The sequence below is a fragment of the Saccoglossus kowalevskii genome, chromosome 21 (genome assembly GCF_978046115.1).
Source record: "Saccoglossus kowalevskii chromosome 21, keSacKowa6.1, whole genome shotgun sequence".
In the NCBI taxonomy this organism is placed as follows: domain Eukaryota; kingdom Metazoa; phylum Hemichordata; class Enteropneusta; family Harrimaniidae; genus Saccoglossus; species Saccoglossus kowalevskii.
Genome location: NC_140661.1, coordinates 686690 through 704721, shown reverse-complemented (window position 1 = coordinate 704721; position 18032 = coordinate 686690). Strand labels below are relative to the sequence as shown.

General features: G+C 35.6%; 1 protein-coding gene across 2 annotated transcripts in view; it reads right to left on the bottom strand.

Annotated features, from left to right (window-relative positions):
• LOC144359458 (molybdenum cofactor sulfurase-like) overlaps nucleotides 1–17297 on the bottom strand; it is a 40322-nt gene extending 23025 nt beyond the window's left edge. For both annotated transcript variants that reach the window (XR_014928090.1, XM_085495286.1), the window contains exons 1-4: nucleotides 17140–17297; nucleotides 13957–14073; nucleotides 10536–10955; nucleotides 9339–9501 (exon numbers count right to left, since the gene is read on the bottom strand). Coding sequence is in view for 1 of the 2 variants with exons in the window: in XM_085495286.1 (XP_085351412.1) it covers nucleotides 9339–9501; nucleotides 10536–10955; nucleotides 13957–14073; nucleotides 17140–17280 (841 nt within the window). In the remaining variant the exon portion in view is untranslated. The remainder of the gene's footprint in view (nucleotides 1–9338; nucleotides 9502–10535; nucleotides 10956–13956; nucleotides 14074–17139) is intronic.
• Between the last annotated feature and the right edge of the window lie 735 nt (nucleotides 17298–18032).

Below are 18032 nucleotides of genomic sequence, written 5' to 3'. Positions count from 1 at the left end.
AATGCGATACGATATCCGCCATGAGCAGAATCTGGCTTTTGACACTCTGTACATGAAATTTGAGATCTATGAATGAATTTTGTCGATAAAAACAACTTGTATGTGCTGCGAAATGCCCTAAATATCGGATATAATACGGGCTGTGAAGCAGACGACAAACGTCCGCTTTGCCTGGCGTCATTTCGCCTCTAGAGGGCCAGTTCAATGATGTCATCAGTGAACACTGATAATTGAACACATTCATTCTAGTACGTCAATCTCATAGAAGTGCTACTATGAAAACCCTTGTTAACTAACAATTTAAAAGTTGAAACATTGTGAGGTGTTGTGTGTATGAATGCCATAACGATTCATGTTAAGTTTCTCGAAATTCCAAAAGAAAAATCCTGTTGTTGGTTTTGAGAAATCGGCAGAAGAACTTACCAGAAATGAAGACACGCCGTACAGCGTTCTAGCTATAGTGAACAGTGAGTGAATAAACATTTTACCGGTTTGTGTTAAAACTAAATTAGAAATATGCTAACGTCACTTGAACTACAGTACTCATTTTCCCCAACTTCCCACTTTTAATCGATCGCATAATTTCCGATCGCACGGTATTTTCCGACCGGAAAACGACCATATTTTTATCATTCGCGAACGCAACTTCATCTGTGCCAATATTAGAGCCGGTACAATATTGTAAACAAATGCCATGATATCTCAGCCATATCGCTATTGTATACACGTACCTTTTTTATTCTGGTTTGCACAAACGTTGAATAGCTGTCAACAATTCAAATATATTTAGTTTTTGACTATAATTATATGCACGCAATTTGACCCTTTGACCTAGATTTGATTGGAATGGAATATTTTCTTTTAAACAATATTCTGACGTTACTTACTGTCCCCAAATGTTTCAACACAATTGCGGCATGCTCGTCCGATTTACCAAGTACATCGGCGTAATTTCTGGGTTTCCTTTTCTAATTGTTGATTCTTCACGATGTGTTCGTATAATTATGTTTGTAGTCACGGTCTTACGATAATAATTTCGATTGTTTGGAATGCCTATCGACCGTGTCCCGGTAATAATTTGTTTAGAATGTCGATCGTCGTTTGTTTCTCATGAGTTTAGGATGCGTCGGTGTCGACGTCTGTCATTCAAGCTGCGACAGGACAAACATTGACCGTAAATAATGGGGATCATATTCAGTAATTTGACAGCTGAAAACCCAAATAATTAAATAAATACTATTACTATTCATTATATATATTAGTTATTTTTCATCGCCAAACTATAAAAGAACTAGAGGTGTCCCGGTGAAACAGTCAATTCTAACTATCCATTTTTTACCTTGAAATGAAAAAAACAAATTCGAAAAGAGCATCGGGTAATATATTATAACCATTCTCACCAATCGCTAGTTTTAGGAGAGAGTAGGAAATCAAACGGCCACAGGTCGCCCGCCTTTTATGCATAGATTTCATGACGCCATCTGACCGCGGTCTTGTATGGTTAGGCTCACACATCAATTCACACTTATTGTCAAGACCATGAATGAACAGAAAGGACTGGGAAATTAAAAGGATTATATTGCCACAAAGTTCAAAATATATATATATAAATTTGGCTGCACCAAAAGCTTGGAAACTAGTGTATATAAATAGTTGACAGAAGACTGAGTGATCAACGACATCATTTTGGGGCGCAATTGAACTTCAAGTACTTCATTGCGTAACTCACTGCGCGGCGATGCTGACATCAAGTGTGTGTTGACCAAAGTTTGACCCCAAGTCACGCACTGAGCTGGCGCGTTACCTTAGTAACCTTTTTCTTTCATGCTCCGCGCGTCGATCTAGTAAAATTGTTATTAGTTCTGACGATGCTGTAATTACGCAAACTTGTATATTTTAAGATCGTTTACTTAGTGCGCTGCTTTCTAATTATGCAAATGTGTTTATAGTATTGTACCGGCTCTAAAAGCGATAACGATAATCAAAGAAAGCTTAGAAAGAACTCCCATGTGCTGAGAGTATTGTAACACATTAAATATAATTCGAAATTACCTAGCTGAAAACTAATTATACAAATCAGAAAATTAATATGTACAGATTTTAGTGAAAACTAATGAGGTCTGCGCAAATTATGAATTATTACGCTAATTAGGGAATTAATATAAACAGATTTTTACCCCAAACTAATTAGGTTTGTACATTGTCCTAGAGCATTTTTGTACTAAGTTTCATTGAAATGGAATAATTAGTACTTTAGATATCAGTGTGAAAGCTTAAAATTGGTTAATTATGCAAATTAGGTAATTAATATGTACAGATTTTAACCCACAATTATCAAGGTCTGTCTATTGTCCTACAGCATCCATATACAAAAACATTTATTGATATGAGATGATTAGTACCTGAGATATCAGTGTGAAAGTTGGAAATTGGTTAATTATGCAAATTAGGTGATTAATATGCACATATATTTACCGAAAACTAATTGGGTCTCTGCATAATTCTAGATTCATCGAAATGTGATGGTTAGTACTTTAGATATCAGTAGAAAAGCTGAAAATTAATAATGCAAATTAGGTAATTAATATGCACAATTATTTACCCTAAAACTAATCAGGTCTCAGCATAGTCCTAAAGGATCTATGTACAAAGTTTCATTGAAATGCGATGATTAGTATTTGAGATACCCGTGGAAAAGCTGAAAATTAACTAATTATGCAAATTAGGTGATTAATATGCACAAATATTTATCCGAACAATTAATCTCTGCATAGTCTTTGAGTGTGTAAGTACCAAGTTTCATTGCAATGTAATGCTCACTACTTATATCAAAAGCTGAAAATTAATTAATTATGCAAATTAGGTAATTATATCTACTGATATTACCATAAAAACTATCAGGTCTGTGCAGTGTCATATGACATCTATGTACCAAGTTTCATTGAAATGTGATGATTAGTACTTGAGATATCAGTGGGAAAATGGAAAATTGACTCATCATTATGCAAATTAGGTAATTAGTATCCACGGATTATTACCAAAAACTAATCAAAACCAAGCATTAGTTCAGAGCATCTATGTACCAAGTTTCATCAAAATCCAATGAGTGGTTCTTTAGATATCAGTGGAACAGTCATAGAACAGCTAAAAATTAGCTAATTATCATGCAAATTAGGTAATTAACGAGCATGGATTTTTACCAAAACCTAATCAAATCTGCGCATTGGCCCAGAGCATCAATGCACCAAGTTTCATCAAAAACCGACATATGGTTCTTGAGATAACAGTGGAACAGTCGGACACACATACCCACCCACACCCACCCACACCCACACACACACATACAGACACAATAACTGCAAAGACTCCCATTATGTAGTATTAACTCCTACACTGTTCACTATAGCTAGAACGCTGTTTGTGTCTTCACTTTCTGGTTAGTTCTTCTGCCGATTTTTTGAAACCAACAACGTGATTTTCTTATTTGGGATTTCGAGAAACTTAACATGAATCGATATGGTATTCATACACACAACACCTCACAATGTTTCAACTTTTAAATTGTCAGGTAACAAGGGATTTCATAGTAGCACTTCTATGAGAATGACATACTAGAATGAATGGGTTCAATTATCAGTGTTCACTGATGACATCATTGAACTGGCCCTCTAGAGGCGAAATGACACCAGGCAAAGCGGACATTTGTCATCTGCTTCACAGCCCGTATTATATCCGATATTTAGGGCATTTCGCAGCAAATACAGGTTGTTTTTATCGACAGAATTCATTCATAGATCTCAAATTTCATGTACATAGTATCAAAAGCCAGACTTCTGCTCCCCTTTAATGACGGTTCAGTGACCTCGTGGTGAACAGAACACGGTAGTAGATTTACCGATGTTCTAGCAAGATCTTTATGCTTTGATTTTGACGGAAAAAACAGCATGATTTTTTTTTTTAAATCAAAAAATTAGTTTAAAAAAAAAAATAAACTGAGCATTCAAAGAATAATTTAACATTGTTTGCAGAAATAACAGCTCATTGTCGAAATGAAGCTTACCCTTTCAGGTAGCCCTGCGTACAGTGCTGTGTGTATGGGGATGCGTTCGGTTGATAGATGTGGTGTGGACATCTATCAACCGAACGCATCCCCGTACACACAGCACTACGCAGGGCTACCATTCAGGATATTCACAATCGGTGTCAATGACTAAGGTGAAATATAAATTAGACTCTTTTAGGCGTCAGGAGTGAATGAAATATCTGAAATATTTAAAATCAAAGAAAGCTTAGAAAGAACTCCCAAGTGCTGAGAGTATTGGAGCCACATTAAATATAATTCGAAATTACTTAGCTGAAAAGTAATTATGCAAATCAGAAAATTAATATGACCAGATTTGAGTGTAAAACTAATGAGGTCTGCGCAATGTAACAGAAAATCTATGTCTCCAAGTTTAATTGAAATGTGATTAGAACCAAAAAATTATGAATTATTATGCTTATTAGGGAATTAATATGAACAGATTTTTACCCCGAACTAATTAGGTTTGTACATTGTCATAGAGCATCTTTGTACTAAGTTTCATTGAAATGGAATAATTAGTACCATGAAAACTCCAAAATTTCGACTCCACTAGAAATTGCCGACTCATTCTTATTCGAAAATTGCGACCAGTTTTAGTTTTCCCCCAAACGAAAAAAAACCGATGTGAGCGTTCAAACGGGACCTTCCTCAAAGGCATGAATCCGGGTTTCTGATTGACTGAGAGATTTTTATTTTATTGGTAACGAAAATATATTCTAAATAAACGAAGTTTCAAATAAAAACGAACACAAAAACCTCGGCATGCTGCGTTTCTGAATTGTTGATTATTACTGTACTCAGTAGTGATTATAATAATGTACACAAAATAAATTTGTTGAATGGTTATGAAATACAAATAAAAGTCAACTTAGTTTCATCGTAAGCGAATGATTCCGGTCTCGTATAAACGTTTGATGCTGTAGGATATCCGCCATGTTCTCTTAGGTCAAATAGGTCAAATCGCTAATTAACCAATCAGAAAGCTGGATGATGCCAACGTGTTCAAATTACCATAGCTTATTTAAATATGTTAATGTTATTGAACGCAATGCGGAAGAGATTGATGTTGTAGTACGATATTTTGGCTTGGATTTTGATGCGAAAACGGCATGATTTTTTTTAAATAAAAAAATTAGTTGTTTTTAAAAAATAAACTGGTCATCTGAAGAATAATTTAACATTGTTCACAGTGATAACAGCTCATTCTCGAAAGGAAGCTTACCCGCTCACGCTAGTCACGATAAAAATCATACACGTGTACTCTTGAATAGACAGACGTCAATGACTACGGTAAAACTTAGACTCTATTTTAGCCGGCAGGATTGATTGAAATGTCCCAAAATTGACGCCAAAATACACCTTAAAAGTCCCATTTTATTTTCTTAAATCCCATTTTATTTTTTAATCCAAGGGCGAATTTACGGCAGAATTTGGTCCCTCAAATAAGGGACACGTGAGCTTTGATTCTAACCGGATACATTGCACTGGGTCGGGGAGATCGTTTGCTAAACTTCCATGTATCTTTTGTCCAATGGGTACCTGTACTTCGAACATTCGCAAGTTTTCCTAGGTAGTGCGAGACAGCTTTGTCTTTTGACCTATTAGTTTTGTGCTGACCTCTTCTCCGCATCTTGATGTTTTGTTTTGCTTGTCATAATACTCACTGATTGATGACTTTGTTTAGATTTTGAGTTACAACTCGGCCACGACCTTTGCTTTTACCGTGAAACATGAGGAAGTTTACGTCAATTGACGGACATTGCATTTTTTAAAAACTAATGAAGCACACTGTCTATCATCCCCATTTTTTTTGCTGATTTCTATTCTGAAAAATTCGACCGTCCGAAAATGCACCTTAATTTTGACTCTAAAAACACGTCACATTTCTAACACCAATTATTTAAAACCGGTCGAAATTTTGGAGTTTTTACGGTACTTTAGATATCAGTGTGAAAGCTTAAAATTGGTTAATTATGCAAATTAGGTAATTAATATGTACAGATTTTAACCCACAATTATTCAGGTCTGTCTATTGTCCTACAGCATCCATGTACATTCATTGATATGTGATGTATAGTACCTGAGATATCAGTGTGAAAGTTGGTTAATTATGCAAATTAGGTGATTAATATGCACAAATATTTACCGGAAACTAATTGGGTCTGCATAATTCTAGATTCATTGAAATGTGATGATTAGTACTTTAGATATCAGTAGAAAAGCTGAAAATTAATTATGCAAATTAGGTAATTAATATGCACAATTATTTACCCTAAAACTAATCAGGTCTCTGCATAGTCCTAAAGGATCTATGTACCAAGTTTCATTGAAATGCGATGATTAGTACTTGAGATACCCGTGGAAAAGCTGAAAATTAACTAATTATGCAAATTAGGTGATTAATATGCACAAATATTTATCGAAAACAATCAATCTCTGCATAGTCCTTGAGTATGTAAGTACCAAGTTTCATTGAAATGTAATGCTAACTACTTATATCAAATGCTGAAAATTAATTAATTATGCAAATTAGGTAATTAATATGTACTGATATTACCATAAAAACTATCAGGTCTGTGCAGTGTCATATGACATCTATGTACCAAGTTTCATTGAAATGTGATGATTAGTACTTGAGATATCAGTGGAAAAACCGAAAATTGACTAATCATTATGCAAATTAGGTAATTAATATGCACGGATTTTTACCAAAAATTAATCAAATCTGCGCATATGTTCAGAGCATCTATGTACCAAGTTTCATCAAAATCCAATGAGTGGTTCTTTAGATATCAGTGGAACAGTCATAGAACAGCTAAAAATTAGCTAATTATCATGCAAATTAGGTAATTAACGAGCATGGATTTTTACCAAAACCTAATCAAATCTGCGCATTGGCCCAGAGCATCTATGCACCAAGTTTCATCAAAAACCGATGTATGGTTCTTGAGATAGCAGTGGAACAGTCAGACACACATACACACACACACACATACACACATACACACACACATACAGACACACTAACTGCAAAGACTCCCATTTTGTGCTTCGCACATGGGAGTCAAAAACTAAAAAAAAAATGATGAAATAAACGCTGGGCGATTTCTAGTCCGTTGCAGACTACTCGACCGACCGTCCATACACGTGTTGTCACTGTACATCGGCCATGTTGAATCGTGCGAGATCGGCAACAACAGTTTAATGCTCACAACATAAAAAATACGAATATAATCATAGGCAACCTACTATTTTATAATGAATAAGTTGATCAACACAGGGATATTCTTCTCCCCCCTTGAGTTGTGGATATTTCGGAAATCGCGACACAATCAAAAGAATGGGTAACAATTTACTTGAAAACTATGTCCCCATGAATTGATCGTTCGTGTACAATAATTTGACAGGGTATACAATTTACGAACTAGTTTCGTAGATTGGAGACAATTGTTTGCTTTTTTGGCTTTTCACAAGAATATAAAGCTGGCAATCATCATAATATTCACATTCGTACATCACGGAATGTACACCAATTGTAGCCCAATATACATTTAATTTTGCTGAAACTGGAGAACTTACCTTTGCAAACACGTCTCTTATGTCGCCTTCTTGAAGTTCTTGAAATCAAATAAGGTTACTAGTTCTTCTTGTAACTAGTGAATGAGACCACTGAGCCATACAGAATACATGTATAAACAGTACTATAATAAATTGCACGCAATGGAGAAATCACATGCCGTAATAACAGCAGCATTACTCATAGATCTAATTTACTGAAAAATATTTTATTTCAGCTGGAATTATCATTCGCTGAAAAGACCTTTTCTGGGTGTTTTGTATTGAATTTATTTTCATTGATTTTTGACAAGTGGACTGTAAAATATAGGAAAAAGGGTATATTCGCTGGATTTTATTTTAACTAAAACATTCCTTCAGCGAAAATAGCAAAAAAATGTTGCAAGCGAAAATAAAGTATTTCACAGTAATTAATTTATTCTGAGCATGCGCAAACGTTCTGTGAATGTTGTCGGGAGAGGTAATTTTTGATGAAAATCATGAAAAAGACCCATTTGGGATTTTCAGATCTGGAAAAAAAATTACGTGCATACTCGGAAGACACTTATTCATCAACCTGCCAAGTTTCACTGATACCTGCTGTAGAATTTCTGAGAAAATGTTGGAGACGGAAAATGGCGCGTGAACGGGGACAAAAATGGCCACCATTTGGCCATTTTTAATAGGATCGTCAAACCAATATATCTGTATATCTATGACATGATGTATAATGAATATTTGAAATTTGAACATAATCAGTCACAGCAAGTCAGACATATGGCACTAGAATCACATTTATTAAAACAAAATGGCCACCAGTCGGCTATTTTGAATCTTATCTGAAAAAGAAAATGATGTGCATCAAGGTCCTACAATGTCCAACATATATACCAAGTTTGAACAAAATCCATCAGTAAACAGCTGAGAAATGCTTGATTTTGATGCTTTTTAGAACAAAAATGGCCGCCATTCGGCCATCTTGAATCAGATCGTGTAACAAACTGATGTGCATATGTATAATATCATGTATAATGTATGTGTAAAGTTTGATTGTGATTGGTCCAGGTATTTCTAAGATACAGGTCCGGACGGACGGACACACAGACGCACAGAGGTCAACACATAAAGTCCCCGTTTTCAGACTGCGCTCTCACATTACCGGCCAGATTTGGGCTTGTAAATTTGCATACAAGTCAAGACTGCACACAATTCAGATAATTTCTTGCATTCTCGAAGAAACGATGGTTGTTTTACTCAATTTTGTTGGCGTCAACAACATGGTAACATAGCGCGAGACATGTAAACACAGGCACCTGCGTTGTCCGGTTTATTGTTATGAACCGTGGCTCGGCTACTCCACCCACCGTATGACTAAAATTTGAGGTATTTTTACGAAATGGTCAAATCAAGAGGAAGGCCAAAAGTTGCTGTCTATGCATGTTGATAACAATAGTCAATCAATAATATGAAGAGCTATATTTGACTTTGTCAATAGAAAAGCTAAAAAAATATTGTGAATAGAATATAGAAGAGGAAATCTAACTATTTGAATCTAATGCTGATTACCTTTTCCAATACTAAATAACATAACTTTCAAATAAATATTCAGAACTTTTTTTTCACTTTTGCATTTTATCTCACATATTTCCTTCATGATTAGAATTTAATGCTCAAATGAATGAAATCCTAACAATCTTACCATCTGCATGTAAAATTAATTGCTGCTCCTCCAAATCTACTCTTGGTTTAATTAAACACAATCTAATCACTCTTTTCTGACTCAGAAATACACCATTTTGATTAACTATCATCCAAGTCCGATCAAAAAGTAGACCACATGCACTGACTGGCCAATTAGTAACCTTTAAAAAAAGTAGAACACAAATAACAAAGAATATAAGTCATTGCATGTAGTAAATGATACAATAAAATATGTACCATATGGTTTATACTACTGTATGTGTAAAATTTGATTGCAGTGAGTCAAGGCATGTCAGAGTTTATGGCCCCAGAACAAGGTCCATTAAAATAAAATGGCATCCAGTTTTGAATCCTATCGTAAACAACAATGTATATTTTCAGTTCTTGAATAGCGATTTTTACAACTCAAACTGTCATTCAGCCATCTTGAATTGGATCATGAAATAAATACATGGTCATATGTGTGACATGCTTTCAAGGCATTGGGCCATTCCAGTTTATATCTGCACCCCCCCCTATTGTTGAGGTCGGATTTCCAGCACTGTATGATGGGGAAAATACCCCAGAATTCCAACTGTATATGGAGAAACAGAATTTGGAAATTCAGACGAGTATGGAAAAAAAAAATTCTGGAAATCCAGGCAGTTATGGCTACTAAATTAAATATGGCCTAGTTTATCTCACCACATACCGGTTGATGAGGTTGGATTTCCAACACTGTATGACTAAAAAAACTTGGAATTCTGACTGTATTGGGCCAGTATGAAATAGTTTTTTCTGAAATTAGATAATGATGGTGGGACGAATGAGCTCATCAACACCATGAATCAGGACTAGTTTGGTACAAAAGTTGCCAATGAAATTTATTCCTACATGACCAAGATCTGGTTCTGAAAATCAATTTTAATGCATTTTTAGCACAAAAATAGCCGCCATTTGTCATCTTGAATCGAATCATGAATCAAATGAGTCTGCATATGTATCCCAAGATGTAAATGTAAAAAGATACTACTCCCATAAGAACTTAAAAAAAATTTTTGGAGAAAAAGCAGATAAACACACATTGACAGAGGTATAGTACAAACATTTATAATAAACCTATTTGTTTCAGGTCCTGGGACATGTTTTCTTTCATTTGTGTTCATCATGGAAAAAATATAAAAAAAAGTGTGATATGTGAGAGCAGAATATTTACCTCCATTGCACCACAGGATTTGACAGGATATAAAAATATCCCTCGTAGTTTTCTTTTACACTGCTTGTTATCTATAACCTGGGTTCCTTCAATGACATCATTTGCTGAACTCATCAACTTTTCATTTCTGCCTGGCACTGGATGATCAAATTCTCTTCTGGACAACTCTTCTTTTTTATTTATGGTTGCCATAGTTACTAAAGTCTGCTTAATAATTTGAGATGAGTGGTGAGATATGGTACTTTCATAATGACTCTGGTGTGGTACATTTTGGCATGCTTCAACAACAAAACATTCGACAATGAAATCAAGAAATGTTTTTATGTCCTGATAAGTGGACATATAACCAAAGGAAATTCGAACAGAACCTGTCGGCAAACCATCTACGAGGTCAAAGTTATCACCACAGACATGACCAGCCTACAGACGAAAAAAAGAACTTAATGAACATCAAGTAAGAACATAAAAGTATTTATAAATGTTGAAAACCACTAGACCAATCACCATGAGTTCACGATGTATGGCACTAAATTGGCCTATGACTGAATATAACACACAAAGACTCATGGGTAATGGGTGTTAATTGAAGTGGTTTCCTTGTGCAGTGTGAGGATCTTCCCTGATTATTGTTTTACAAATACTTCATGAAAGCAAGGTATAATGCATTGATTAAAGAACATCTCATTAATACTATTAATTATTGAGAATTCTAGATGAATAGCAATAATGGTCTAATTTGAGGGATATTCCTTACAGGAAAAGCACTAGGTGATGGTAATGGAAATGATCCTGATGACTGTGGGCATTATGGTAATGGTCATGATGGCAGAATAGGAATTACTGTAGTAGAGTATCCATGGGTGGTATATGGTGGTCTATCAGGGTCATTACATTGTATTTTATTGTATAGCCCAGGTCATAGTGTAGTAGAGTATCCATGGGTGGTATATGGTGGTCTATCAGGGTCATAACATTGTATTTTATTGTATAGCCCAGGTCATAGTGGTATATGGTGGTCTATCAGGGTCATTACATTGTATTTTATTGTATAGCCCAGGTCATCGTGTAGTAGAGTATCCATGGGTGGTATATGATGGTCTATCAGGGTCATTACATTGTATTTTATTGTATAGCCCAGGTCATAGTGGTATATGGTGGTCTATCAGGGTCATTACATTGTATTTTATTGTATAGCCCAGGTCATCGTGTAGTAGAGTATCCATGGGTGGTATATGATGGTCTATCAGGGTCATTACATTGTATTTTATTGTATAGCCCAGGTCATCGTGTAGTAGAGTATCCATGAGTGGTATATGATGGTCTATCAGGGTCATTACATTGTATTTTATTGTATAGCCCAGGTCATAGTGGTATATGGTGGTCTATCAGGGTCATTACATTGTATTTTATTGTATAGCCCAGGTCATAGTGTAGTAGAGTATCCATGGGTGGTATATGATGGTCTATCAGGGTCATTACATTGTATTTTATTGTATAGCCCAGGTCATAGTGTAGTAGAGTATCCATGGGTGGTATATGGTGGTCTATCAGGGTCATTACATTGTATTTTATTGTATAGCCCAGGTCATAGTGTAGTAGAGTATCCATGGGTGGTATATGATGGTCTATCAGGGTCATTACATTGTATTTAATTGTATAGCCCAGGTCATAGTGGTATATGATGGTCTATCAGGGTCATTACATTGTATTTAATTGTATAGCCCAGGTCATAGTGGTATATGGTGGTCTATCAGGGTCATTACATTGTATTTTATTGTATAGCCTAGGTCATAGTGTAGTAGAGTATCCATGGGTGGTATATGGTGGTCTATCAGGGTCATTACATTGTATTTTATTGTATAGCCCAGGTCATAATGTAGTAGAGTATCCATGGGTGGTATATGATGGTCTATCAGGGTCATTACATTGTATTTTATTGTATAGCCCAGGTCATAGTGTAGTAGAGTATCCATGGGTGGTATATGGTGGTCTATGGTGGTCTATCAGGGTCATTACATTGTATTTTATTGTATAGCCCAGGTCATAGTGGTATATGGTGGTCTATCAGGGTCATTGCATTGTATTTTATTGTATAGCCCAGGTCATAGTGTAGTAGAGTATCCATGGGTGGTATATGGTGGTCTATGGTGGTCTATCAGGGTCATTACATTGTATTTTATTGTATAGCCCAGGTCATAGTGGTATATGGTGGTCTATCAGGGTCATTACATTGTATTTTATTGTATAGCCCAGGTCATAGTGGTATATGGTGGTCTATCAGGGTCATTGCATTGTATTTTATTGTATAGCCCAGGTCATAGTGTAGTAGAGTATCCATGGGTGGTATATGGTGGTCTATCAGGGTCATTACATTGTATTTTATTGTATAGCCCAGGTCATAGTGGTATATGGTGGTCTATCAGGGTCATTACATTGTATTTTATTGTATAGCCCAGGTCATAGTGTAGTAGAGTATCCATGGGTGGTATATGGTGGTCTATCAGGGTCATTACATTGTATTTTATTGTATAGCCCAGGTCATAGTGTAGTAGAGTATCCATGGGTGGTATATGGTGGTCTATCAGGGTCATTACATTGTATTTTATTGTATAGCCCAGGTCATAGTGTAATAGAGTATCCATGGGTGGTATATGATGGTCTATCAGGTCATTACATTGTATTTTATTGTATAGCCCAGGTCATAGTGGTATATGGTGGTCTATCAGGGTCATTACATTGTATTTTATTGTATAGCCCAGGTCATAGTGTAGTAGAGTATCCATGGGTGGTATATGGTGGTCTATCAGGGTCATAACATTGTATTTTATTGTATAGCCCAGGTCATAGTGTAGTAGAGTATCCATGGGTGGTATATGATGGTCTATCAGGGTCATTACATTGTATTTTATTGTTTAGCCCAGGTCATAGTGTAGTAGAGTATCCATGGGTGGTATATGGTGGTCTATCAGGGTCATAACATTGTATTTTATTGTATAGCCCAGGTCATAGTGTAGTAGAGTATCCATGGGTGGTATATGATGGTCTATCAGGGTCATTACATTGTATTTTATTGTATAGCCCAGGTCATAGTGGTATATGGTGGTCTATCAGGGTCATTACATTGTATTTTATTGTATAGCCCAGGTCATAGTGGTATATGGTGGTCTATCAGAGTCATTACATTGTATTTTATTGTATAGCCCAGGTCATAGTGTAGTAGAGTATCCATGGGTGGTATATGGTGGTCTATCAGGGTCATTACATTGTATTTTATTGTATAGCCCAGGTCATAGTGGTTGCAATCGGAATATACCTGATGAGTGATGCTAGAAAAATTGGTTTTCATACATTTTGTAAATTACAAGTGCAAGAGCACTTTTAAAAAAAAAGTATTGGAATGTGGTTTTTAAAACCATCTCACCTCGAAATTCTCTTTCAATTGTTGTGTGGAAAGATCCAGGAACCGTCCACAAGCACCAGCGTTACAGAAACAACCTGTTCTGACATGGATTTGATGTAAACTTGCTAATTTATCAACCTGATGTACAAAGAAAAAATGCAACTGATGAGTTTGAAAATAACTATTATGATGCTGCTGTTCAGTAAATTCAGAAACAAATTTGTATACTGCCCTCTACAGTAGGAAATGAGTATGACTTCTTCAGTATCCTTGGGGACGGAGCTACGTCACAGAACGTCCTACATTGCTATGATGCCCACCACTCTACCATGTATTTCTAGGGCCTCTGCACAAGCTGCTGTGGAACGCCGATTGACAAGCCCATGCTAAAGTCAAGTAAACAGCACAAACTCAAGTTTGAAGTAATCCTGAGCAACAAAATTTATATATGTTGCATATGTAGGGTTAATCTTGTTACAATGGTCAGGAGAGTTTCAACTACTATCCTAAAGCACATTTTTGAGAGTTTTCGACCTTTGTTTTCACTGTGATGGTTGCCAGGCGGTGAAAATGCCTGGATGTCCGCCCCAAGGATAGTGAGAGTTGTGTTTGAATTAATGATATGATCCATCATGATGGTTCTAATGCAGGCTATTTTAAAGTCATTGTCAAAATGACTTAGATTAAAAAGATTAGGAAATACTATATGTAATATTTGTCTTCTTGAATATTTTGTAAGTCTGAATATATATCACATATTTATAAATATATATTGCATATCTGAATTGTTAACACATATCTAAATATATCACATATTTGTTAAGTTTTTCCATGGTTACTGCAATTGGATTTCTATGGTTACCTAGGACCTTTTTCAAGTAATATCTATGATCACCAAAATTCATCCATGGTAATCTGTGATGCTACAGCTAAGAATTTGCATGCATAGATATAACATTTATGTCACAATGCATACACTTAAGTTGTATACTCAACCATGGTATCTATCTTACCTTGAAATCATAGAACACAGACAAATTTGCAAAACCCTCATATTATACTGACATCTGCAAAACTCTTCATAGTACATAGTACTGATCTCTACAAATCAATCTGAATATACTGAACTCAACAGTTCCCTTTCATAGTGTAATGACTTTTACAAATCCCCCATAGTATAATGACCTTTACAAATCAACCTTAGTGTACTGACATCTACAAATCAACCTTAGTATACTAACCTCTGAAAATCCACCATAGTATACTGACCTCTATAAATCCCCATAGTATACCTCTGCAAATTCCCATAGTATACTAACCTCTGCAATTTCCTATAGTATACTAACCTCTGCAAATTCCCATAGTATACTAACCTCTGCAAATCCCCATAGTATACTAACCTCTGCAAATCCCCATAGTATACTAACCTCTGCAATTTCCTATAGTATACTAACCTCTGCAAATTCCCATAGTATACTAACCTCTGCAAATTCCCATAGTATACTAACCTCTGAAAATCCCCCATAGTATACTAACCTCTGCAATTTCCTATAGTATACTAACCTCTGCAAATTCCCATAGTATACTAACCTCTGCAAATTCCCATAGTATACTAACCTCTGCAATTTCCCATAGTATACTAACCTCTGCAAATCCCCATAGTATACTAACCTCTGCAAATTCCCATAGTATACTAACCTCTGCAAATTCCCATAGTATACTAACCTCTGCAAATCCCCATAGTATACTAACCTATGCAAATTCTCATAGCATATACTAACCTCTGCAAATTCCCATAGTATATACTAACCTCTGCAAATTCCCATAGTATACTAACCTTTGAAAATTCCCATAGTATACTAACCTCTGCAAATCCCCATAGTATACCTCTGCAAATTCCCATAGTATACTAACCTCTGAAAATCCCCCATAGTATACTAACCTCTGCAATTTCCTATAGTATACTAACCTCTGCAAATCCCCATAGTATACTAACCTCTGCAAATTCCCATAGTATACTAACCTCTGCAAATTCCCATAGTATACTAACCTCTGCAAATCCCCATAGTATACTAACCTATGCAAATTCTCATAGCATATACTAACCTCTGCAAATTCCCATAGTATATACTAACCTCTGCAAATTCCCATAGTATACTAACCTTTGAAAATTCCCATAGTATACTAACCTTTGGAAATCCCCCATAGTATACTGAGCTCTATAAATCCCCAGAGTATAGTGACCTCTGAAAATCCCCATAGTAAACTGACCTCTGCAAATCCCCCATAGTATACTGACTTCTACAAATCCTCCCATAGTATAGTGACCTCTGCAAATCCCCATAGTATAGTGACCTCTGTAAATCCAAATAGTATACTAACCTCTATAAATCCCCCATAGTGTACTAACCTCTGCAAATTCCCATAGTATACTAACCTCTGCAAATTCCCATAGTATACTAACTTCTGCAAATCCCCATAGTATACTAACCTATGCAAATTCCCATAGCATATACTAACCTCTGCAAATTCCCATAGTATACTAACCTCTGCAAAACCCCATAGTATACTGACCTATGCAAATTCCCATAGCATATACTAACCTCTGCAAATTCCCATAGTATACTAACCTCTATAAATCCCCATAGTATAGTGACCTCTGAAAATCCCCATAGTATACTGACCTCTGCAAATCCCCCATAGTATAATGACTTCTACAAATCCTCCCATAGTATACTGACTTCTACAAATCCTCCCATAGTATACTGACTTCTACAAATCCTCCCATAGTATACTGACTTCTACAAATCCTCCCATAGTATACTGACTTCTACAAATCCTCCCATAGTATACTGACTTCTACAAATCCTCCCATAGTATACTGAACTCTACAAATCCTCCCATAGTATACTGACCTCTACAAATCCTCCCATAGTATACTGACTTCTACAAATCCTCCCATAGTATACTGAACTCTACAAATCCTCCCATAGTATACTGAACTCTACAAATCCTCCCATAGTATACTGACCTCTGCAAATCCCCCATAGTATAATGACTTCTACAAATCCTCCCATAGTATACTGACTTCTACAAATCCTCCCATAGTATACTGAACTCTACAAATCCTCCCATAGTATACTGAACTCTACAAATCCTCCCATAGTATACTGAACTCTACAAATCCTCCCATAGTATACTGACCTCTGCAAACCCAACATAGCTACCATTCGGCTTTAGGATATTAAAATTAACAATTGGACCTTGAGTTGTGTTGTCATCAAATTCAGTGTCATTATACAACTTTACAGCAGGAGCACCATTTCCATGACGATAGGAAGCCATTTTGTGGAAGACAAAACTAGCCAATGAGAAGGTGTGTTTAGCTACAGCATTCATATCACCTAGTGAACAACAACAACATTAGGTGTGTTATGTGTTTAACAACACATCACCTACTATTGGGAAAACCTGCATGTGTTAACTACAGTATTCATATGTTGTCAAATGTTATGTGGTTCAAGTGTTTTCCATGCAAAGTGGCATGTTCACAGTAGTCTTGAGCATTGACCAGTCCTCTATCAATGTGTTTTTTGATGTTTTTAGTATCTCCAGGGTGGTTAAGTGTGTTTTCAGGTTTAACAGGACAGGACAGAATTATTTAATAATATATATATGCAAATCAACACAGCATATTAACATATCAATATTTAAATAAACAACAAAACAATAAAATGTGCACTAAAAGAGGCTAATAATATAATATAAATACACAGTAATAAAATAAACTCAGATTGATTTGAAAATCCTGAATGACCTTAGCTGTATAAAAATAACAACAAATACATGACAACATAAGAATAATAGAATGATGTAACAAAGGTAACATTAAACCAAGGGAGATAAAGATTATACAGCCATTCTAAAGTTTAAAGTAAAAAAAAAATAAGTAATCACAGCTTGAAACAAAATTAGCTAGAAGTAAACCTGAAAGTGAATTTGAGAAAGGACTACAAAAATGCCAATCCAATACTTTTGAGAATCATTTCATAATAGAATGAGTTTATTTCAAAAAGAGTAGAAAACAACTTCCTGAA